The sequence below is a fragment of the Vulpes lagopus genome, chromosome 14 (assembly GCF_018345385.1).
Source record: "Vulpes lagopus strain Blue_001 chromosome 14, ASM1834538v1, whole genome shotgun sequence".
Lineage (NCBI taxonomy): Eukaryota > Metazoa > Chordata > Mammalia > Carnivora > Canidae > Vulpes > Vulpes lagopus.
The window spans coordinates 31,568,058-31,584,564 of record NC_054837.1 but is presented as its reverse complement, the minus strand read 5'-3'; the positions used below and the strand labels follow the sequence as shown (position 1 = coordinate 31,584,564).

Here is a 16,507-nt window from a genome sequence, read left to right as displayed (position 1 = left end):
ACCTGTACCTGGGTGTCTTACCTCTTAGTATCTCTGTCACTGTAAAATGTGCCCATTTAGAGTTACTGGCTTTTGCTGTTGATTAAAAAATCCTATGGGTTTCTTTTCAAGATTTTATTTATTCATAAGAGGGGCAGAGAGAGGGGCAGAGACACACTGTGGCAGAGGGAGAAGCAGGGTCCCTGCAGGGAGCCTGATGCAGGACTTGATCCCAGGACCCTGGGATCACAACCTGAGCTGAAGGCAAATGCTCAACCACTGAGCCACCCAGGCATCCCATTCCTATGGTTTTCTTTTCTTTTCTTTTCTTTTCTTTTCTTTTCTTTTCTTTTCTTTTCTTTTCTTTTCTTTTCTTCTTTTCTTTTCTTTTCTTTTCTTTCTTTTCCTTTCCTTTCCTTTCTTTTCTTTCTTTTCTTTTCTTCTTTTCTTTCTTTCTTTCTTTCTTTCTTTCTTTCTTTCTTTCTTTCTTTCTTTCTCTTTCTTTCTTTCTTTCTTTCTTTCTTTCTTTCTTTCTTTCGAGACACAGAGAGGGAGGCAGAGGCATAGGCAGAGGGAGAAGCAGGCTCCATGCAGGGAGCCCGATATGGGATTCGATCCTGGGACTCCAGGATCACCCCCTGAGCTGAAGGCAGGCTCTAAACTGCTGAGCCACACAGGCGTCCGCCAGTCCTATGGTTTTCTGTTTTGTGAGTGGCCACACAGGCTTTTGCTGAGCTCTTCTGCTGGATACTGTTCCATGTTGTTCCTCTGTGGACTCAGATCTTCTGGGCTCCTGACTCGACCCACCGGCCCCTGCAACTCCACGCTCTCCCTCTCTCTCTTTTCACTAAAATCCAGACTAGTTAAGTCAATTGTGACCACACACACTTCACATCCAGCAAATATTGCTCGCATACTCATGGTGCTGACACGAGGTAGAAATTTTCACACACAGTAACTCTGTAAATATTCACAATTATTTAGGAAGGGGTGAGCACTGCTACTCCTGTTGTGCAGATGGGGAAGCTGTGGTCCAGATAGGTCACGTGATACAACTTGTAAATGAGATTTTTGGCTCCACAGAGGAAAGGTCCATTCTGTCTTGTTCATTGCCTGGATTCCAGCCGTTAGCACAGAGGCACTAGTATCTCAGTGGGTATGGGTTTATAAAATGACAGAGTAAGTGAGGGACAAAGCTGAATTCAGACAATTCAAACAATTCAAAGCTAAAATCTGATGTCCCCACCTCATGTCCTCTGCTAATATCTAGTTAATTTTAATGAGATTGATATTAATTAAATTGATAGCAATTAATACGACTGTGTTCTGTGTTCCAAATTAAGTTCATTTGTTATTGCTAGAAATGTTAAGGCTTTTCCATGTTGTCTTAACATTTTAACCGGTTTTTAAGTTTTTTGTTATAAAGCTACGTTGACTGTTCACCTGTTGCTCTTTTAGTTGATTTATTTAATTAATTGATTTTTTTAAAGATTTATTTATTTGAGAGAGAGTGAGTGTGCACCGGTGTGAGGTGGGGGAGGGGCAGAGGAAAGAGTCTCCAGCAGACTCCCTGCTGAGTGTGGAGCCCTACGCGGGGCTCAATCTCACTACCCTGACTGAGATCATTGGCCTGAAATTAAGTCGAATGCTTAACCGATGAGCTGCCCAGGTGTCCCTGGTTCCTTTATTTTACTGCCCCCTCCCTCTCTCTGCCAGTTTCTGGGGAATCCAGCAAGAACATGACTGGATTCTCACCCATGACTTTTATTCTAGTGCATGTCTTTCGCTTCTCCCCCCCATGTTGGGGAACAGGTGGCTAAGATTGGGGAACCAGACAGATGCCAGTAGGTGTTCTGTTGCAGCCATAGTATAAACTGGGTTATTCTTTGGTTTTGGGTCTGCTGGAGGCACACAGGGAAAGGAAATGGCCTTTTGATTTTTGGTTGTTGATTTTGGGGGAGGAAGGGCATGGGACCAGTTTGCTGCCTGAGCAGCGTTAGCCTGGAAAACAGAATACCTGTTGGAATTGCTTTCCTGGTGGCTGCTTTTCTGCTCCTGCATCCAGGAAGGGTATGGTAAAGGGAGTGTGTTCATGGTCCCATGTCTTGGTTCTGTAAAGTGCTGGGAGTGGGTGGGGTTTTGCCCCCTAAGAAGGGGCCCCTCAGCATTTGGAGGAGCAGGGGCCAAGGAGAGAAGGAAACAAATTTCCTGGGGAAGGAAGTGGCCCGGGGAAGGGGGGGGGACCTCCGAATATAAAGTCTGTTCTAGAAAGCAGGGTTGGGGGGGGGCGGGTTATGTCAGGGTCTCTAAGACCACCCTCAAATTTGATGATTTGCTAGGAGGACTCCCAGGGCTCAGCATATAGTAGAAATAATAGCTGTAATTTATTTCAGGGAAAAGACACAAAGCACAAAGCAAAGGGAAAAGGCACATGGGGTGAAACCAAGGGGTGGAGGCAACCAAACCAGGTACAGGGCCCTCTCCCATGGAGGGCACACAGGACACACTTAATGCCCCCAGCAGTGAGCTGTGTCACCTCCCAGGGGAGACCATTACTGACTCAGTGCCCAGGGTGTTTACTGGGGGCTGCTCACACTGGCTCCCACTGCCTGGTACCTACCAAACTTCCAGACTACCCACGGAAAAGCTGATGGCCAGCATAAATCATGCTGTGTGTACAAACAATCCAGGCGCAGTGAGCCCCCCCTTATCAGTTAGGGAACCGGGGGGGGGGGCCCTCCCAAAGTCAAGCCAGCCACTGGCCAGCCTGGCCAACAGGCTTCTCCAGGAGTGCAGTCTTGGGCTTGCTATGCTAACACGTTACCACACAGGACGGACTTACTCCCCATCCCTCCAGGTTCTTGGGTTCAAGCTCTCCCCCCGTCCGAGGAGCACGGCCTTTGCCCCATCCCTCTGTGCCACCCAGGCCCACGAGGCCTGCTTATCAAGGAAGATAACATCCTTTCCCACCCACGTACGTGGTCATCGAACAAGCATTTACGGTTCTGAGTCTGGCATACCTTATTTTGCCGTGCAGAAATTCTGGGAGCTGGTGGGGGCAATTAGCTCCTTTTGCTAATGAGGATGAGGAAACGGGCCTCCGTGGAGAAGCAGCAGCTGTGGCCTCCCTGACCTCAAACCTTGGTTCCTTCCTGCTTCGGGAGCCACCCCTCTGAGCTTGGTTATATGTGTGTGTCACCTCTCCTGCTATTTTTATATGCAAAAAAATTATCCAAAAAAAAAAAAAAGTAGGTTTCTGCCACAAAGGAAGTTTGTTGTCACTGCCTCGAACTTGGAAATTAAAAAGTTCTTGAGAAAAAAGCAAAAGGCAACCATAAAATTAGACATGAAGGACCAATACATGAGGTTTGAGACAGGAAAAGTTGAAAAGTTGCGTGAATCCGGAGGAGAGTGACTTTTTCCACATGCAAACTATTTTGTTTAGCTTGGCTGATGGACCGGGGGGAGGAGGGTGAGTGCAGAAATGACATTCTACACCTGGGGAAGCCCGTGCACGGAAGAGGGAAGTGTGTGTTTGCCTGGAAGGGCTTGGAGTCAGGGGGTGGGATGGGGAGGTGGGGGGAAGTTCCCTGTACCCAGTCTGGACCAGGGACAGGTGTCTGGAGTGTCGCCGGTGCTCCAAGCAAGCCCAGGCCCCTCTCTGTGCTTGCCGCCACAGGTCACTGGGATCCCCATGAACTGCTCCGTGAAACTGCAGCTGAGCCTGTATATCAAGGCCATTAAAGGCATCGGGTAAGTGACCGAGGGGGCCGGGGCCGGGATCCCAGGGAGGGGGGTCTCCCGAGGGACAAGCTCATGGGGAGGGAGATGGTCCTCCTGCATGTGGAGTCTGCTCCCTGCCCTGAAATCCTGGTTTTCTCTCTTAACATCTGTCTCCCAAATTCACCAGACCCTTTCATCCAAGTGGTTTCCCATTCAACAGAAAATTGGGAAAAAAAAAAAAAACAAAACACAATCCTGGCAAAGCAAGTATTTGAACATGGAAATATACCAAATAGCATTTTAAAGTGTGACTCTTCACTTTATAGAAGACATTTTTTTAAGCCTTGATTTTCTTTTTGTCGTTGTTTGTTTTGGATAGCGAGCTTATGGAGATGTATTCACATACCATAAAGCACCCTTTGAAAAGGTACATTTCAGGGTGATGGGCACTAAGGAGGATACATGATGAGATGAACAGTGGGGGCTATACTATATATGTTGGTAATTTGAATTTAAGTCAAATATAAAAAAAGGGGAAAAAAAGGTACACTTCAGTGATTTGTAGCATATTCAGAGTCGTGCAGCCATTGCTCTGTCAAGTTTAGAACGTTTCCATCACCCCCAAAGACACCTGTCCCCGTTAGCAGCCATTCCCCTTCCCTTTCCCCCAGCCCCTGGCAACCCCTTGTCTACTTTCTGTCTATGGATTTGCCTGTTCTGGACACTTCCTATAAAGAGGATCATATAGTATGTGGCCTTCTGTGTCCAGCTTCTCACTCGGCATCATGCTTGCAAGGCTCGTCCACGTTGTAGCAGCTTCTTCCTTTTTATGGCCAAATCTTATTCCATTGTCTGCAGTGGGCATGTTTCATTTATTCATTCATTTCATTTATTCATTTATTTCTGTGGGGATGCGTGCTTTCATTTCTTTTGGGTAGATGCCTTGGAGCAAAATTGCTGCATCAGAGAGGAACTGCACGTTTAGGCGTTGGAGGGGCTGCTGGGCTGTTGTGTACAGCAGCTGCCTCGTTGACCTTCCCGCCAGCAGTGTGGGAGCGCTCCAACCTCCGTGTCCTCGTCAGCTCTTGTCAGAGCGTGGTGTTGTGATGGAGCTGGGCGAGACGGTGCACGGACTTAGTCGTTATGGTAGCATCTGGGTTCTGGTTTTTGTCTTTTTTTTTTTTTTTTTAAAGCATATTTGAAATAGTTTCATTAAAAAAATTTCCCTAGGAAGAATTTCTGGGCTGCAGGAATGTGAGCATCTCTTCAGCTTTGTAAAATGCCTTTCAGCTGGAAAGAATACGCGCCTCTCTTTTGCTCCCACCCTGGCTTTTAAGTTGTGCATTGTGAGGCTGTCAGAGGGTTTGCTCGTGGAGGATTTGTGGGTGGTCAAACGCCCCGCCACCAGGCATCTGCCACCCAGCCTCGGGCTTTGGGGCCCACACCACTTCATGGGGGCAGGAGGCAGCAGGTGACTGAGAAGAGCTGGGCAGACTGGGTGCGGAGGGCACCAAGGGCTAGCCCCTGCCTGCATGAGGGAGCTCATGCCCGCTGCCGCCCCATCCGATGCATTTTTAAATGCATTTTTCAAAATCTGAATTTTATCAGGGGCTTAATTTTCACCTATTGGAAGTGAATTGGAATTTTTTTTTAAAAGGTTTTATGTATTCATGAGAGAGACAGCGAAACAGAGGCAGAGGGAAAAGCAGGCTCCCTGCAGGGAGCCCGATGTGGGGCTTGATCCCAGGACCCTAGGATCACACCCTGAGCCAAAGGCAGACGCTCAACCGCTGAGCCCCCCAGGTGCCCCGTGAATTGGATTTCTTGACAAATGCTGCTCAAGCCAGCAGTACACGTGGGCCGCTGAGTTCTGCCTGTTGGTGACCCCAGGGCCTCTACCCTGACCTCTCTGGGCCTCTGTGTCTGCATCTGTTCAGGATGAGGCTATGCAGATGTCTGACCTCTAGTTCAGGCTGGAGCAGTGGCCTCCAGGGAGCTGGTCTAACAGCAGTGATTCCCACCATCCCCGAGGGCCAGTGGCAACGGGTGTGGGAAAAGACCGGAGGCACAGCTGAGCTGTTTAACTGTGGCTTGTCTGGGGAACTTTTGTGTTGTTTGCCCACAAGATAAAGGCAGCAGAGTTGCATGCTATTTGCATTTAATTTACATCAGTTCTTACAAACTCGGATAAAAAAAGACCAACGTGGACCTTCTATTGTATTTCTGTAGTGTTTTTATTTTATTTTATTTTTTAAATTTATTTGAGAAAGAGCCCCAATCTGAGGGGAAGGGCAGAGGCAGAGGGCAAAGCAGACTCCCCACTGAGCAGAGAGCCCAATGCGGGGCTGGATCCCAGGACCCCAAGATCATGACCTGAGCTGAAGGCAGATGCTTAACCCACTGAGCCACCCAGGTGCCCCTCTGTAATGTTTTCTGTGTCTCCTCTGTAGGTAATGCTGTGCAAATTCATTTCACTGCACAATACTCTACGTAATAGGTGGCCCGAGAGATGTTTAAGAGTGGTGATTGAGAGATTTTGGCCTTTTGTGTTGACTTTGGTTCTGTCCCCTACTGCATTCCATTTCCCCTCTGTCCAGCTATGCCTTCTATAAGCCAACCCACGCCTCCCGTCCTCCACAAGCAGCTGCAGAATATTTTCGTCCATTTGTTTGCTAGGATTTAACAATGACAGCAGTAACAAACCTGGAGCACTTTCTATATGGTGGGTGTTCCTCTAACCAGTCTGGTCATGTTACTGTATTTTGAGCAGTAGAGCCCCATGAGGAGTGCCATTGTAATCACCACTTTACAGAGGAGACAGAGGGTGGGGAGCATGCCCAAGGTCACACAGTTAGCTAATAAGTGTTCTGTCAGGGGTCTCCAAGACCACTCTCAGGTTCGATGACTCAGTGGGAAGACTCATAGGACTCAGCACATAGTCCTACCTGTGGCTGTGATTTATTACAGTGGAAGGATTCCAACAAAATCAGCAAAGGAAAAGGTGCATGGGGCGAAGTCTGGATGAGCCACACAGTAGCCTCCAGAGCCCTCTCCCAGGAGAGTCATACAGGATACCCTTAATTCCTCCAGTAATGAGTTGTGACAATACGTGTGAAGTGTTTTTACCAGGGAAGCCCATTAGAGACTCAGTGCCCAGCGTGTTTATTGGGGCCTGGTCACGTAGGCAGCCTCTGTTCTGGCATGGACCCAGATTCCAGACTCTCCAAAGGAAAGCAGGAGGTGAGCATAAACCCTATTGTTATTTAGCTGGGTACACTGCCATCCTGAATATCAGATTTGGGGTTTTGTTTCTAAAAGGAACAGAGGGACCTCAGCCAGGTCACTGGCAGTCCTCACCTTATAGGAGATGTGAATTTTTAATTCAGAAAGATATTACAGGTTGTCAAGTTGCTCCCTCCCAGGAAATGCCCATTACTCAAGCCTGCACCAATCCACTTGTTACAAAATCAAATCCCTCCTGACCCTGGAGCTTAGGATCACATGACCAAAGCTGCCTGACATAAAACACCCTGACAAAACTTCTTACTTGCTTTGTCTCGCTTATTTCCAGACAAACGGGGAAGATCCAGCCCGTGGTTCTGCCGTTGGTGTGGTTTGAAGAGGTGAGGCTGCCTCTGGTTGCCTGCCTGGGTGCCCTTGGGCACAGTGTTTGGGACCCCAGGCAGGAACCAGTGTGGGCTTTGGGGGCAAAGGGCTGTTTGTGGAGGGTAGGGGTGGGCTGGTAGCTGGAATGTGGGATGTAGAACAATCCATGAGAAGCTTCACAAAGTCCAAACACTTCCTATCAGTTATCCCACTGCGTTGATAGGTGAGAAAGACAGAAGCTGCATGAAAACTGTAAAGCCCTGGTCCACAGTATAATTTTGAAAATGTGCTTGATCACTTCTCCTGAGAGAAGGGAAGTTGCTTTCCAGGGGGTCAGCTTTTCACTTGAACTTTTTTTTTCTCCTGGCTTTTTGGGGTTACTTCTGGCCAGTGCATCTTCAATCAAACAGAACTAGCATCCAAAGGAACAGCCTGTTCACATCACAGTCTGGGCAGGTTTTTGGAGGCGGAGCTCTGCTCCATGTGGTCATTCAGGGACACTCATGCTCCTGCTGGCCTGTGGTCCTGCCCTCTTCAAGATCCTCAGAACCCACCCCAATCCAGGAATTGGGACCCATGCAGGAGAGAATCCCATGGCAGGTGTCTATGGGCCAGGTGCGAAGTTGTAGCATACTAGGCCCAAGTCCCATTGGCCAGAATATGATCGCTTGGCCTTGCCCAGCTGCAGGGGAGTCTGGGAAATGTAGTCCCATTGTGTGGCCCCAAGGAAAATGAGACTCCCTTGCAAGCTCCATCACAGACCTGTGGTCCTGAGATGGGGAAGGGGTGGGGGGCCGAGGATGTGTGGCCCCCATGCATTTGTTTGCTGTTCTCCATCCCCAGAGCGGGGCAATGGAAGGAAAGCCCCTGAAGACCTTCTATACCCAGCTTGTGTTGATGCCCAATGTGTTGCACTACGCCCAGTACGTCCTCCTCGCGCTGGGCTGCATCCTGCTGCTCATCCCCATCATCTACCAGTTGCGGAGCCAAGTAGGTAGTGGCCAGAGTGAGGCCAGGGCTGAATGGCCCATTGCTTGCCTGCCGGGGGAAGGTGGGGCTCAGATGGGGTCCCCTGGGCATCCCTCCAGTCGTCCCCGCAGACACTCCCAGCCTAGAGCCCACCTTGGGCAGTGGTCCCACGTCTCTGCCTGGGGCAGGGGAGCTGTCACTGCATGCTTGCCTCTCTCACATCCCACAATGTCACTTTTCTGCTGGTCCTGGGAGGCCTGGGGACTCTCCCTGGGAAGGGCTGCCAGTGGGCTTCGGGTGATGAGACCTGGTACTTGAATACTTGAATGGTTTGTTCATCACGTCAGCACCTGTGGGTGCCAGGCTCTGCCAGGGACGGGGCAGATAGCCGTGAACAAGACAGACATGGGCCCTGCTCTGGGGGAGCATGGTATTCTAGTTAGGGAGACACATGCAAACCGAGTAAACAGGAAAGGTAATTTTGCTGATGATAAAGATGTCAGAAAACGTGACAGACAAGGTCAGTGCTGTCCAGGAGAAATACGTGAGCCGGGTGTGTGATTTTAAATTTACATTTTCTAATAGCTATGTTAAGTAAAAAGAAATCAATTTTAATAATATATTTTGTTTAACTTGGAGAGGTCCAAAATACAACCACATCAACATGTAATCGATATAAAAAATATAAAAATATTTCACATTGTTTTTTCATGTTCAGTTTTCGAAATGCAGGGTGTATTTTATACCTACTGCAGGTTTTGATTTGGGCTCATCCCATTTTAAAGGCTTAGCAGCCATATGTGGCTACTGGACTGGACAGCACAGTGCAGCATTCAAGGGGGTTGGGGACAGCTCTAGAGAGAGTGTCAGGAAAGGCTTCTCAGGAGGAGAGGTAGAAGTTAGCTCAGATGTGGACGGTGATGACGCACTCTGCACAGTCACAGAAGGAGCGCTCTGAGAGAAGGAATGGCCAGTGCAAAGGCCCCAAGGCCGAGGTGGGCGAGGCATGTGGGAGGGCCCTTAGGCCCCCATGGCGCCTGATTTCTTGCTTCAGCTTTGGCAAACAGCTCTTCTGACTTCTTCTCTTTCTCGGGGGCAGCTTGCATGCTTGCTTGCTTGCTGGGGTCATGACAAACCTTCCCGGGGTTCAGGGAAGTTTGGGTTTCCGACCCTTTACCCGACTTGCCTTCCAAATTCCCCGTCCTCTGGTGGGGAAGGTTTGCCCTGGTGCGAGGGTGCGGGGGCCCACGCGCTCTCACCACACCATCGCTCTGCTGCTTGAGCTCCTGCTGACCGGTGGGTGTGAGCAGCCCGCTAGGGGCCCGGATGGCCGGGCTGAGGAGGGCTGGCACTGCAGGGAACCCTGTGGTTCTCAGGCTGATGTATGTTGGGAGGGCGGAGGGACTAAAAGCCAAGGCTCCCAGCCTGTGGATCCCTCCTTGGGTGTTTCCACTAGTGAAGATGCATTGCCACAGGCGGGGGTCCTGGGGACTGGCTGGTGAGGGGCCGGCCCAGCCTCCATCTTCTGTTTCCTCTCTCCTGAGTCTCCATCAGGAGTGGGATGGGGAAGGAGAGTGAGGAAACCTATGTGAAATTGCTGGCTATAGGGCCCCTTCCCCCCAGGCCTGACCCCAGGTGAGCGTGTGGCCCCCAGACTCCCTGAGGATGCCACTGAGACTCCCTCCCCATGGGTGGCACTGGAGGCCACAGAATGGAAATTTATTCCATGACTTTTTATGTTGTTGTTGTTCGGAAGCTTAACGGGGGGTCAGGCCTCACTTATTTTTATGTTATTTGTCCCTATTAAAAGAAAAAAATTTGTATGCTGATGAACTCAACATATTTTCATTTCACGCAGATTTTTCTTTTTAAGTCATTCCTTTCAAGTAGCAAGCCTCTTTAACAGAAAATTCTGTTCCTGGCCCATTTAAAACAAAGAACCAGCTCAGCCCACTGGTTCTTCACCAGGGCGCCCTGCCCACTATGGCCCGTCTCCCCACCTTGTGTCCTGAGCCACACCTAGGTGTGCAGGTGGGTAAACCCTTTCCTGCGTAGCTTGTCTGTTGGACCGAGCACGTTTTTTTGTTTTTGTTTTTGTTTTTTTAAAGATTTTATTTATTCATGAGAGACAGAGAGAGAGAGGCAGGGATACAGGCAGAGGGAGAAGCAGGCTCCATGCAGGGAGCCCGATCCCGGGTCTCCAGGATCACTCTTTGGGCTGAAGGCGGCGCTAACCGCTGAGCCACCGGGCTGCCCCCAGCACGTTTTCTGAAGGCATTTCTTCCCCTAGTGAAGGGCACCCATCCCCCAGGTCTCAGCATCCCCATTCATTCACAGTTGGGCTTAACACCCTGCTCTTTGCTTTCCAAAAATTGAAGAACCATGTCAACCTTTTGTGTTTGGCTGCGGCGTCAATTATAAATTAGCTTGGTTATCTTCTAGGAGAAATGCTATTTATTTTGGAGTAGTAGTAAAAAGGGCTCAAAGGATAAGGAGGCCATTCAGGCCTATTCTGAATCCCTGATGACACCAGCTCCCAAGGGCACTGTGCTACAAGAAGCAAGACTGTAGGTGGGTACCAGGTAACGCCTCGCGCCCCCCCCCCCCCCCACTCCCCTTCCTGTAGCAAGTAGAACTCTTGTGGCTTGAAACACTTTGGATCTCACACATTTCTTCAGCCTAAACTTCATCTGGAGTGTCTATAGACTGCAAATTCGTACTTACATATTTTTGTGTTCTGAGCCAATGGCTGTTTTGTGGTCCCAGGCCTGGTAGGAGGTGGAAGGCGATAGCACTCGGTGGGCTGCTGTCTCATTTGCACAGTTGTCTTAGGAAGGTAGGGTCAAGGTTCCAACCAGCTGCTTCTCAAACCTCTGGTGCCCTAGACGCCTCTGAGAAAGTTGGCTCAAAGTGCAGAGCCCTGGGCATCCTTCTGGAGCCTCTGGAATAGAATCATGGATGGAGCCCAGGAATCCTTATTTTATTTTATTTTATTTTATTTTATTTTATTTTATTTTATTTTATTTATTTTATTTTATTATTATTTTATTATTTTATTATTTATTATTTTTTTTATTTATTTATTTATTTATTTATTTATTTATTTATTTATTTAAGGAATCCATATTTTAATGGACACCCCCAAGGGGATTCTGATGTAGATGATCAGTTGTTGGAGAAACGAGAGTCTAAATAAATCTGGGATGGGGATGCCGGGGTGGCTCAGTTGAGCATCAGACTCTTGATTTCAGCTCAAGTCATGATCTCAGGGTCGTGAGCTAGAGCCCCATGTTGGACTCCCTGCTGGGCATGGAGCCTGCTTAGGATCCTCTCTCCTCCTCTCCCTGTCTCCCTCTTCCCCCTCTACCACCCACCTCTGCTCACATATGCTGTCTCTCTCTCTCTCAAAACAAAACAAAACAAAAACAAAAACTACCGAAACCCTAAATCAATCTGGGATGACTGACCAGGAAAAAGAATTTCAGCATCAACTGAGCACCAATTGCATACCCGGGATTCAGCCCAAGGGTTGGTTTGCCAGGTGGAATAAAGACATGCAGATAAACACTCCCCCCACCCTTTTAAGAAAAAACAACAGAAGGATGTCCAGTCAAATTTCAATGCCAGATAACAATGAATACATTTTAGGGTAGGTGTGTGCTGTGCTGTCACTGGGACATGCATATCCTGAAAACTGAATTGTTTACCTGACATTCAGCTTTAACTGGACCGATTTTATCTGGCAGCCTACCTGGGGGGAAGCATGCTTGTGCCCGTGGAAGTTCACCTTCTCCGCCGAGTTCCATTAGGTCTGAGGTCCTAGGAGAGCCGAGTCCTGCTCCTGCTCTGCTCCTGCTCGGGTTGGGGCTGGAATGCAGCAGGTGGAGCCCCGGCCCTAGAGTTTGGGGTCGGGCAGGGGCGACCCGCTCTATGTTTGTACCTCTGATAAATAGCTCTTACTTTGGTTTCTCAGAAATGTGCCGCCCCCTCAAGCTTCTGGGGCAAGCCTGCTTGGGTTTGAATAGCTTTCTTGAGAGCCACAGAGCGAGGGCGAGGCAACAGCCCTGCTTTTCTGGGCCAGTTGGCTGCCTCCACTTGGCTTCGATTGCCAGGACTGGAGGCGGAAATAAAATAGAAAATGCAAAGTCGTGGGCGCAGGTGCTGCGGGCCCTGCAAGGAGGGAGGGGCAGCTGTGTCCCCAGCCAGGCTCTGTGGGGCTCCTTCTGCCAATCGGGGAATAGGAGGATGGGCCCTGAGCATGTTAGAGCTGAGTATCCACGGGATGTCCTTGAGGGCACAGTCCTCGGGCTCAGAAGCCGGGTGTCCTAGCTGGAGACTTGTCTCCCTTCCTGTCTCCCAAGAATCTCTCGGGGATGCCTTATTGCGCATAGGTTGGCCCCTTGCTAGCCATGATTCCTTTCTGTGGAAACTTGCTTGGCGTTCTCAGGGTGCAGGGGTGGGGTCCTCAGGCATAGAGAAGGTGTTATTCTCTTTTAGCACAGATAGGGCTGGTGGTTGTGAGGCCAGAGCCCTGCGACTGCCAGGGACATAGCCAACACGTCCTGCCAGCCCAGCCCCCCTCCCAATAAAGTAAAGACAAAACTAGGGTCTCTCTTTTTTTTTTTTACCCACAGAATCTAATTTTAAAGTTATTAGGGGAGTTTTTGACTTAGAGATTCTACTGCCATTCCTTCTGGAAGGCAGCTCAGCCTCCACATCAGATGACGCTGCCCCTCCCCCCAGTCATGTTTGCTTGGGGAATGCAGTGTCCTGTAGGCTTTGGTTTGGGGGGCAAGTGCCTGGGAAGTGACCAACTAGTGGTCTTGGAGACCCAGAATCTCTGCATGGTGGACTCCAGCCTGTGCTGAACCTCAGCATGGGTCCCTGGGGAGGCCCTACCTCTTGCCTCTCACCGGGGCATGGGAGTAATCTTGAGGGGCTGCCCTGCTTGGGAGAAAGCAGGAAATGGGGGCCTGTCCCAGCCTAGGAGAGTATTTAGAGTATTTTTATGTCAATAAGAAAGACAGCCACTCTGTGCAGACCTGGCCAGCTCCAGGGCAGAGGGTTTGGCAAATGGAGCATGACAGCCCATTTGCAGCCCCCTTGGATAGGTGCCCTTGTGCAGTGAACATCTTGGACAACTGTACATGGAAGCCCTTCAGGGAAATGTTCCTGGACCTTTCCTACCTTCTCAGTAATTTCTCTTCCATTCTAAGTCCTCACTCCTCTGCTAAACAAAAGTGAATAGGAAGAGGAGGAATATGGTTCATGTTCTGGTTCCTTGGGGATTTGTTACATGTGTCTTCCTTGGGGGTAGACCGGGGGTCTTTTTAGTCTGGTTTCTCTTTTTATTTCTCACCAAGGCTTTCTTAAATTGTGGCTCATGGGGCCACATTGCTGAAGTTCTGGCCACCCCAGGTGTCCCATGCTGCCCCTCTATGGTGGCGTGTTGGGGTGCGGGGGGCCTGGTCTCACTCTGGCCTGCCCACAACCCATATGCCTACCCCTGGCTTGAATGGGCTCAGTCCTGGAAGCCTTTAGATCTGTCTCCAAGGGAGAGGAGCCAGAGTGGGGGATTCGATTCTTCCCTTCCCTCTGTGCTGCCCAGAGTGGGGTGGAGGTTGATTCTCTTCACCGCCTGGAGAGCCAAGCCACTGGGGTTCGTGAACAAGCATAAGTGGGCGGAGGTTCTGGGGGTACTCCAGCCCTTACTGCTGGGCCGGGCCGGGGGACCCCTCCCTTTTTCAGAGGAAGGAAGGCAGAGGGCTGAGAGGATACAGAGCTGGGTGTTGGGGGGCCCTTCCCAGTCCTTATCGTCACTGCTGCCTTTAACAACTTAGTTGAGAAACTAAAAAAGAAAAAAAAAAGTAAAAGTAGATAAATTACAGTCTCTGATAATTCTCTGTCACCCAGACTCAACAACATTAATCATGAACATTCTGTTCTGTTTCACCTTCCCCCCCCACCCCCCGGAGGTAGCCACTGCCAGGAATTCAGTGTGTCCGTTTTCCCCTCTAAGTCTGTATAAATATATCCATGAACAATAGATGATTAAAATGATTTTCATGGGCCACTCTGCAGCTGGCGTTCCCCTCCTCGGGTTTCGGTTGCGAAAGCTGTCCAGGTTCAATGCCATCTTGTGACTCTATTTTAAAAATGCACTCCTGGGTCGCTGGACATGTAGGGGGTTTCCAGTTTTTGTGCTCACGGTGCTGCAGAGAAGCCCCGGACTCCTTGCTTGGCCCTCCTCACCGGATCAGGCACGTCCTCCTGGGCTTCGGTTTTGGCAACCCCGGGAATGGGGCGAGGGCATGGCGAGATGGCATGTAGGGAGACAGGAGGCTCTCGTAACTGCATTTCAGGGGTCTGTACGTCACTCCAGCCTTTTCTCATCTTGAGCTTGATACATGGGTGTTGCTGATGGGGGGGCGGGCAGGGGGCTGCGTCCATGCTGGAGGATGTGGGTGCATGGCCAAGGGTGGGGCTGGGGACATGGGTGGGGCTCAGTGTCGGGGCTTGGTGATCCAGCTCCCGTCTTTCTCCACAGGGTCCCAGAGATGCCACGAGCCAGCCCAGCATGGCCACTCAGCCAGACCGGCTCCCCAGCCCCTACGCCCCGCTTCTTCAAGACTCTCTCCATGGACAGCCCATCAGTCCTACTAAAGTCTGAGCACCCCAGTTGCTACATGCGTGTCCACACACTGCACACCCCCAGCACACGTACACACACAAGTGCACAGGCGTGTGCAGGCACACTCAGGGATGGAGCCGCTGCTGATGAAACTCAGGGGGAGCCTCACTAACAAGAACTGTCTGTGGGCACTGGGTCCCCTCCCTCGAGTGAGCCCAGCCCGACCCATTCAGCCCGGGGGCCTGGGCTCCTGAAGGCTCAAGCCACCTCCCCCTGGCGCCCTATCTATAGTCACGAAATACTGCAGTCCCTGCTTGGTGGCTCAGCCACATAGGACAGGGCTTTTACTCTGGAGGGCTGGCTACTGTCCCCAAACCCAGCCTGGGAACACAGACTTCTTGTGCCAAAGCCATGTGGGCGGAGGCTGCCCGGTCCAGCCCAACCAGACCCGGAGCTTTGGCCATTGACCATCCACCTAGGCTGAAGGCGAGACACCTTTGCAAGGTCTCAGTCAACAGTGTGAACTCGAGATGCATCTCAAGGCTGCTCCAGCGGTCTCCTTCCCCAAGCAGACTTTAATCTCCCTCGAGTCTGCATGGGTACCAGGCTTGGGTGTCTGGGGCCCCATTCCTCTAGCCTAAACTGACATCTTCCTGTATGTTGAGCCAGCCACTCCCTGTTGGGGGTGGTGGGAGTCTCTGCCCCAAGCTGTCCCCAGCAAGGGCCCTCAGCGTTTGGGTGCGGGGGCAGAGGTGCAGAAGCCCAGCCGCATCAGTCTGGGTGTCTGGTCTGGTCGGGTGGGAGACCCATCCACCCGTGACTCCTGCTCCTCCCTCTGCCTCTTTTCTACTGTAAGAGAAGTGAAGTTTATCATCTTTTAAAAACAAATCACTGCTGAAGAATAAACCTTTTATAAACGTTAAGGTTTGAGTTTGTGATAGCCTGTGTGTGGGGGAGTGAGGGGCTTCCTGGGAAGATCTGGGCTCCTCCTCAATAGCTCCTTTCTGGTAGCTGCCAGGAGCGCCGGGGCTGCTGACTTGCCTTCCCATTGTTTTAAAATTTCAACCTTGTTTATATTTAATATTTTATATAAATACTGCATGAATGCAGTTCTTGTTTAGGAAGAGCAGGATCCAAGGCTGCTTTGACCAGTATCCCAAGGTAACTTGCCACTTTGGCATGGAGCCCGGCTGGGCTTTTTTTCTGTGCATTTATATACAAATCAAGATGCCTGTAGGACATGCACAGTATTGTTCTGGGCTCTTGCTCTTTCTTGCTACATAAGAAGCAGAAAAGAAAAGCGGTTAAGACGAGGTATGGAACCCGATGGCCTGGGTTTGAGTCTGAGCTCTGCCTCTTACTTCGAGCAAGTCACTTGACAGCTCAATGTCATTGGCTTGCCCACCTCTGCACCTGCCTCTGTCTGAGAGTGGCTTTGCGAGGATGCAGAAGTTAGTACGTGGAATGCTCTTAGAGCATAGGGGGCACATGGGAAGGGCTAGCTATATACATTTGCCATTATTACATTTCCTATTACGATTTACCATTTTGGGGTTTTCTCCACCCAAGCTGATGGTTCAGCTGTTCCGGTCTGGGACA

At 50.3% G+C, this 16,507-nt stretch overlaps 1 protein-coding gene across 2 annotated transcripts in view; it reads left to right on the top strand.

Moving 5' to 3' along the window:
• The window catches only part of SCARB1 (scavenger receptor class B member 1), a 73,516-nt gene extending 57,685 nt beyond the window's left edge, over nucleotides 1-15,831 (top strand). Inside the window, exons 9-13 of one of the 2 annotated variants that reach the window (XM_041728518.1) lie at nucleotides 3,659-3,732; nucleotides 7,274-7,325; nucleotides 8,152-8,298; nucleotides 10,720-10,848; nucleotides 14,825-14,961. In XM_041728518.1, the coding sequence (XP_041584452.1) occupies nucleotides 3,659-3,732; nucleotides 7,274-7,325; nucleotides 8,152-8,298; nucleotides 10,720-10,848 (402 nt within the window). In that variant the 3' untranslated portion in view covers nucleotides 14,825-14,961. Of the gene's footprint in view, nucleotides 1-3,658; nucleotides 3,733-7,273; nucleotides 7,326-8,151; nucleotides 8,299-10,719; nucleotides 10,849-14,824 lie in introns of both variants that reach the window. The other variant, XM_041728519.1, reaches the window with a different exon arrangement.
• Nucleotides 15,832-16,507: the final 676 nt, after the last annotated feature.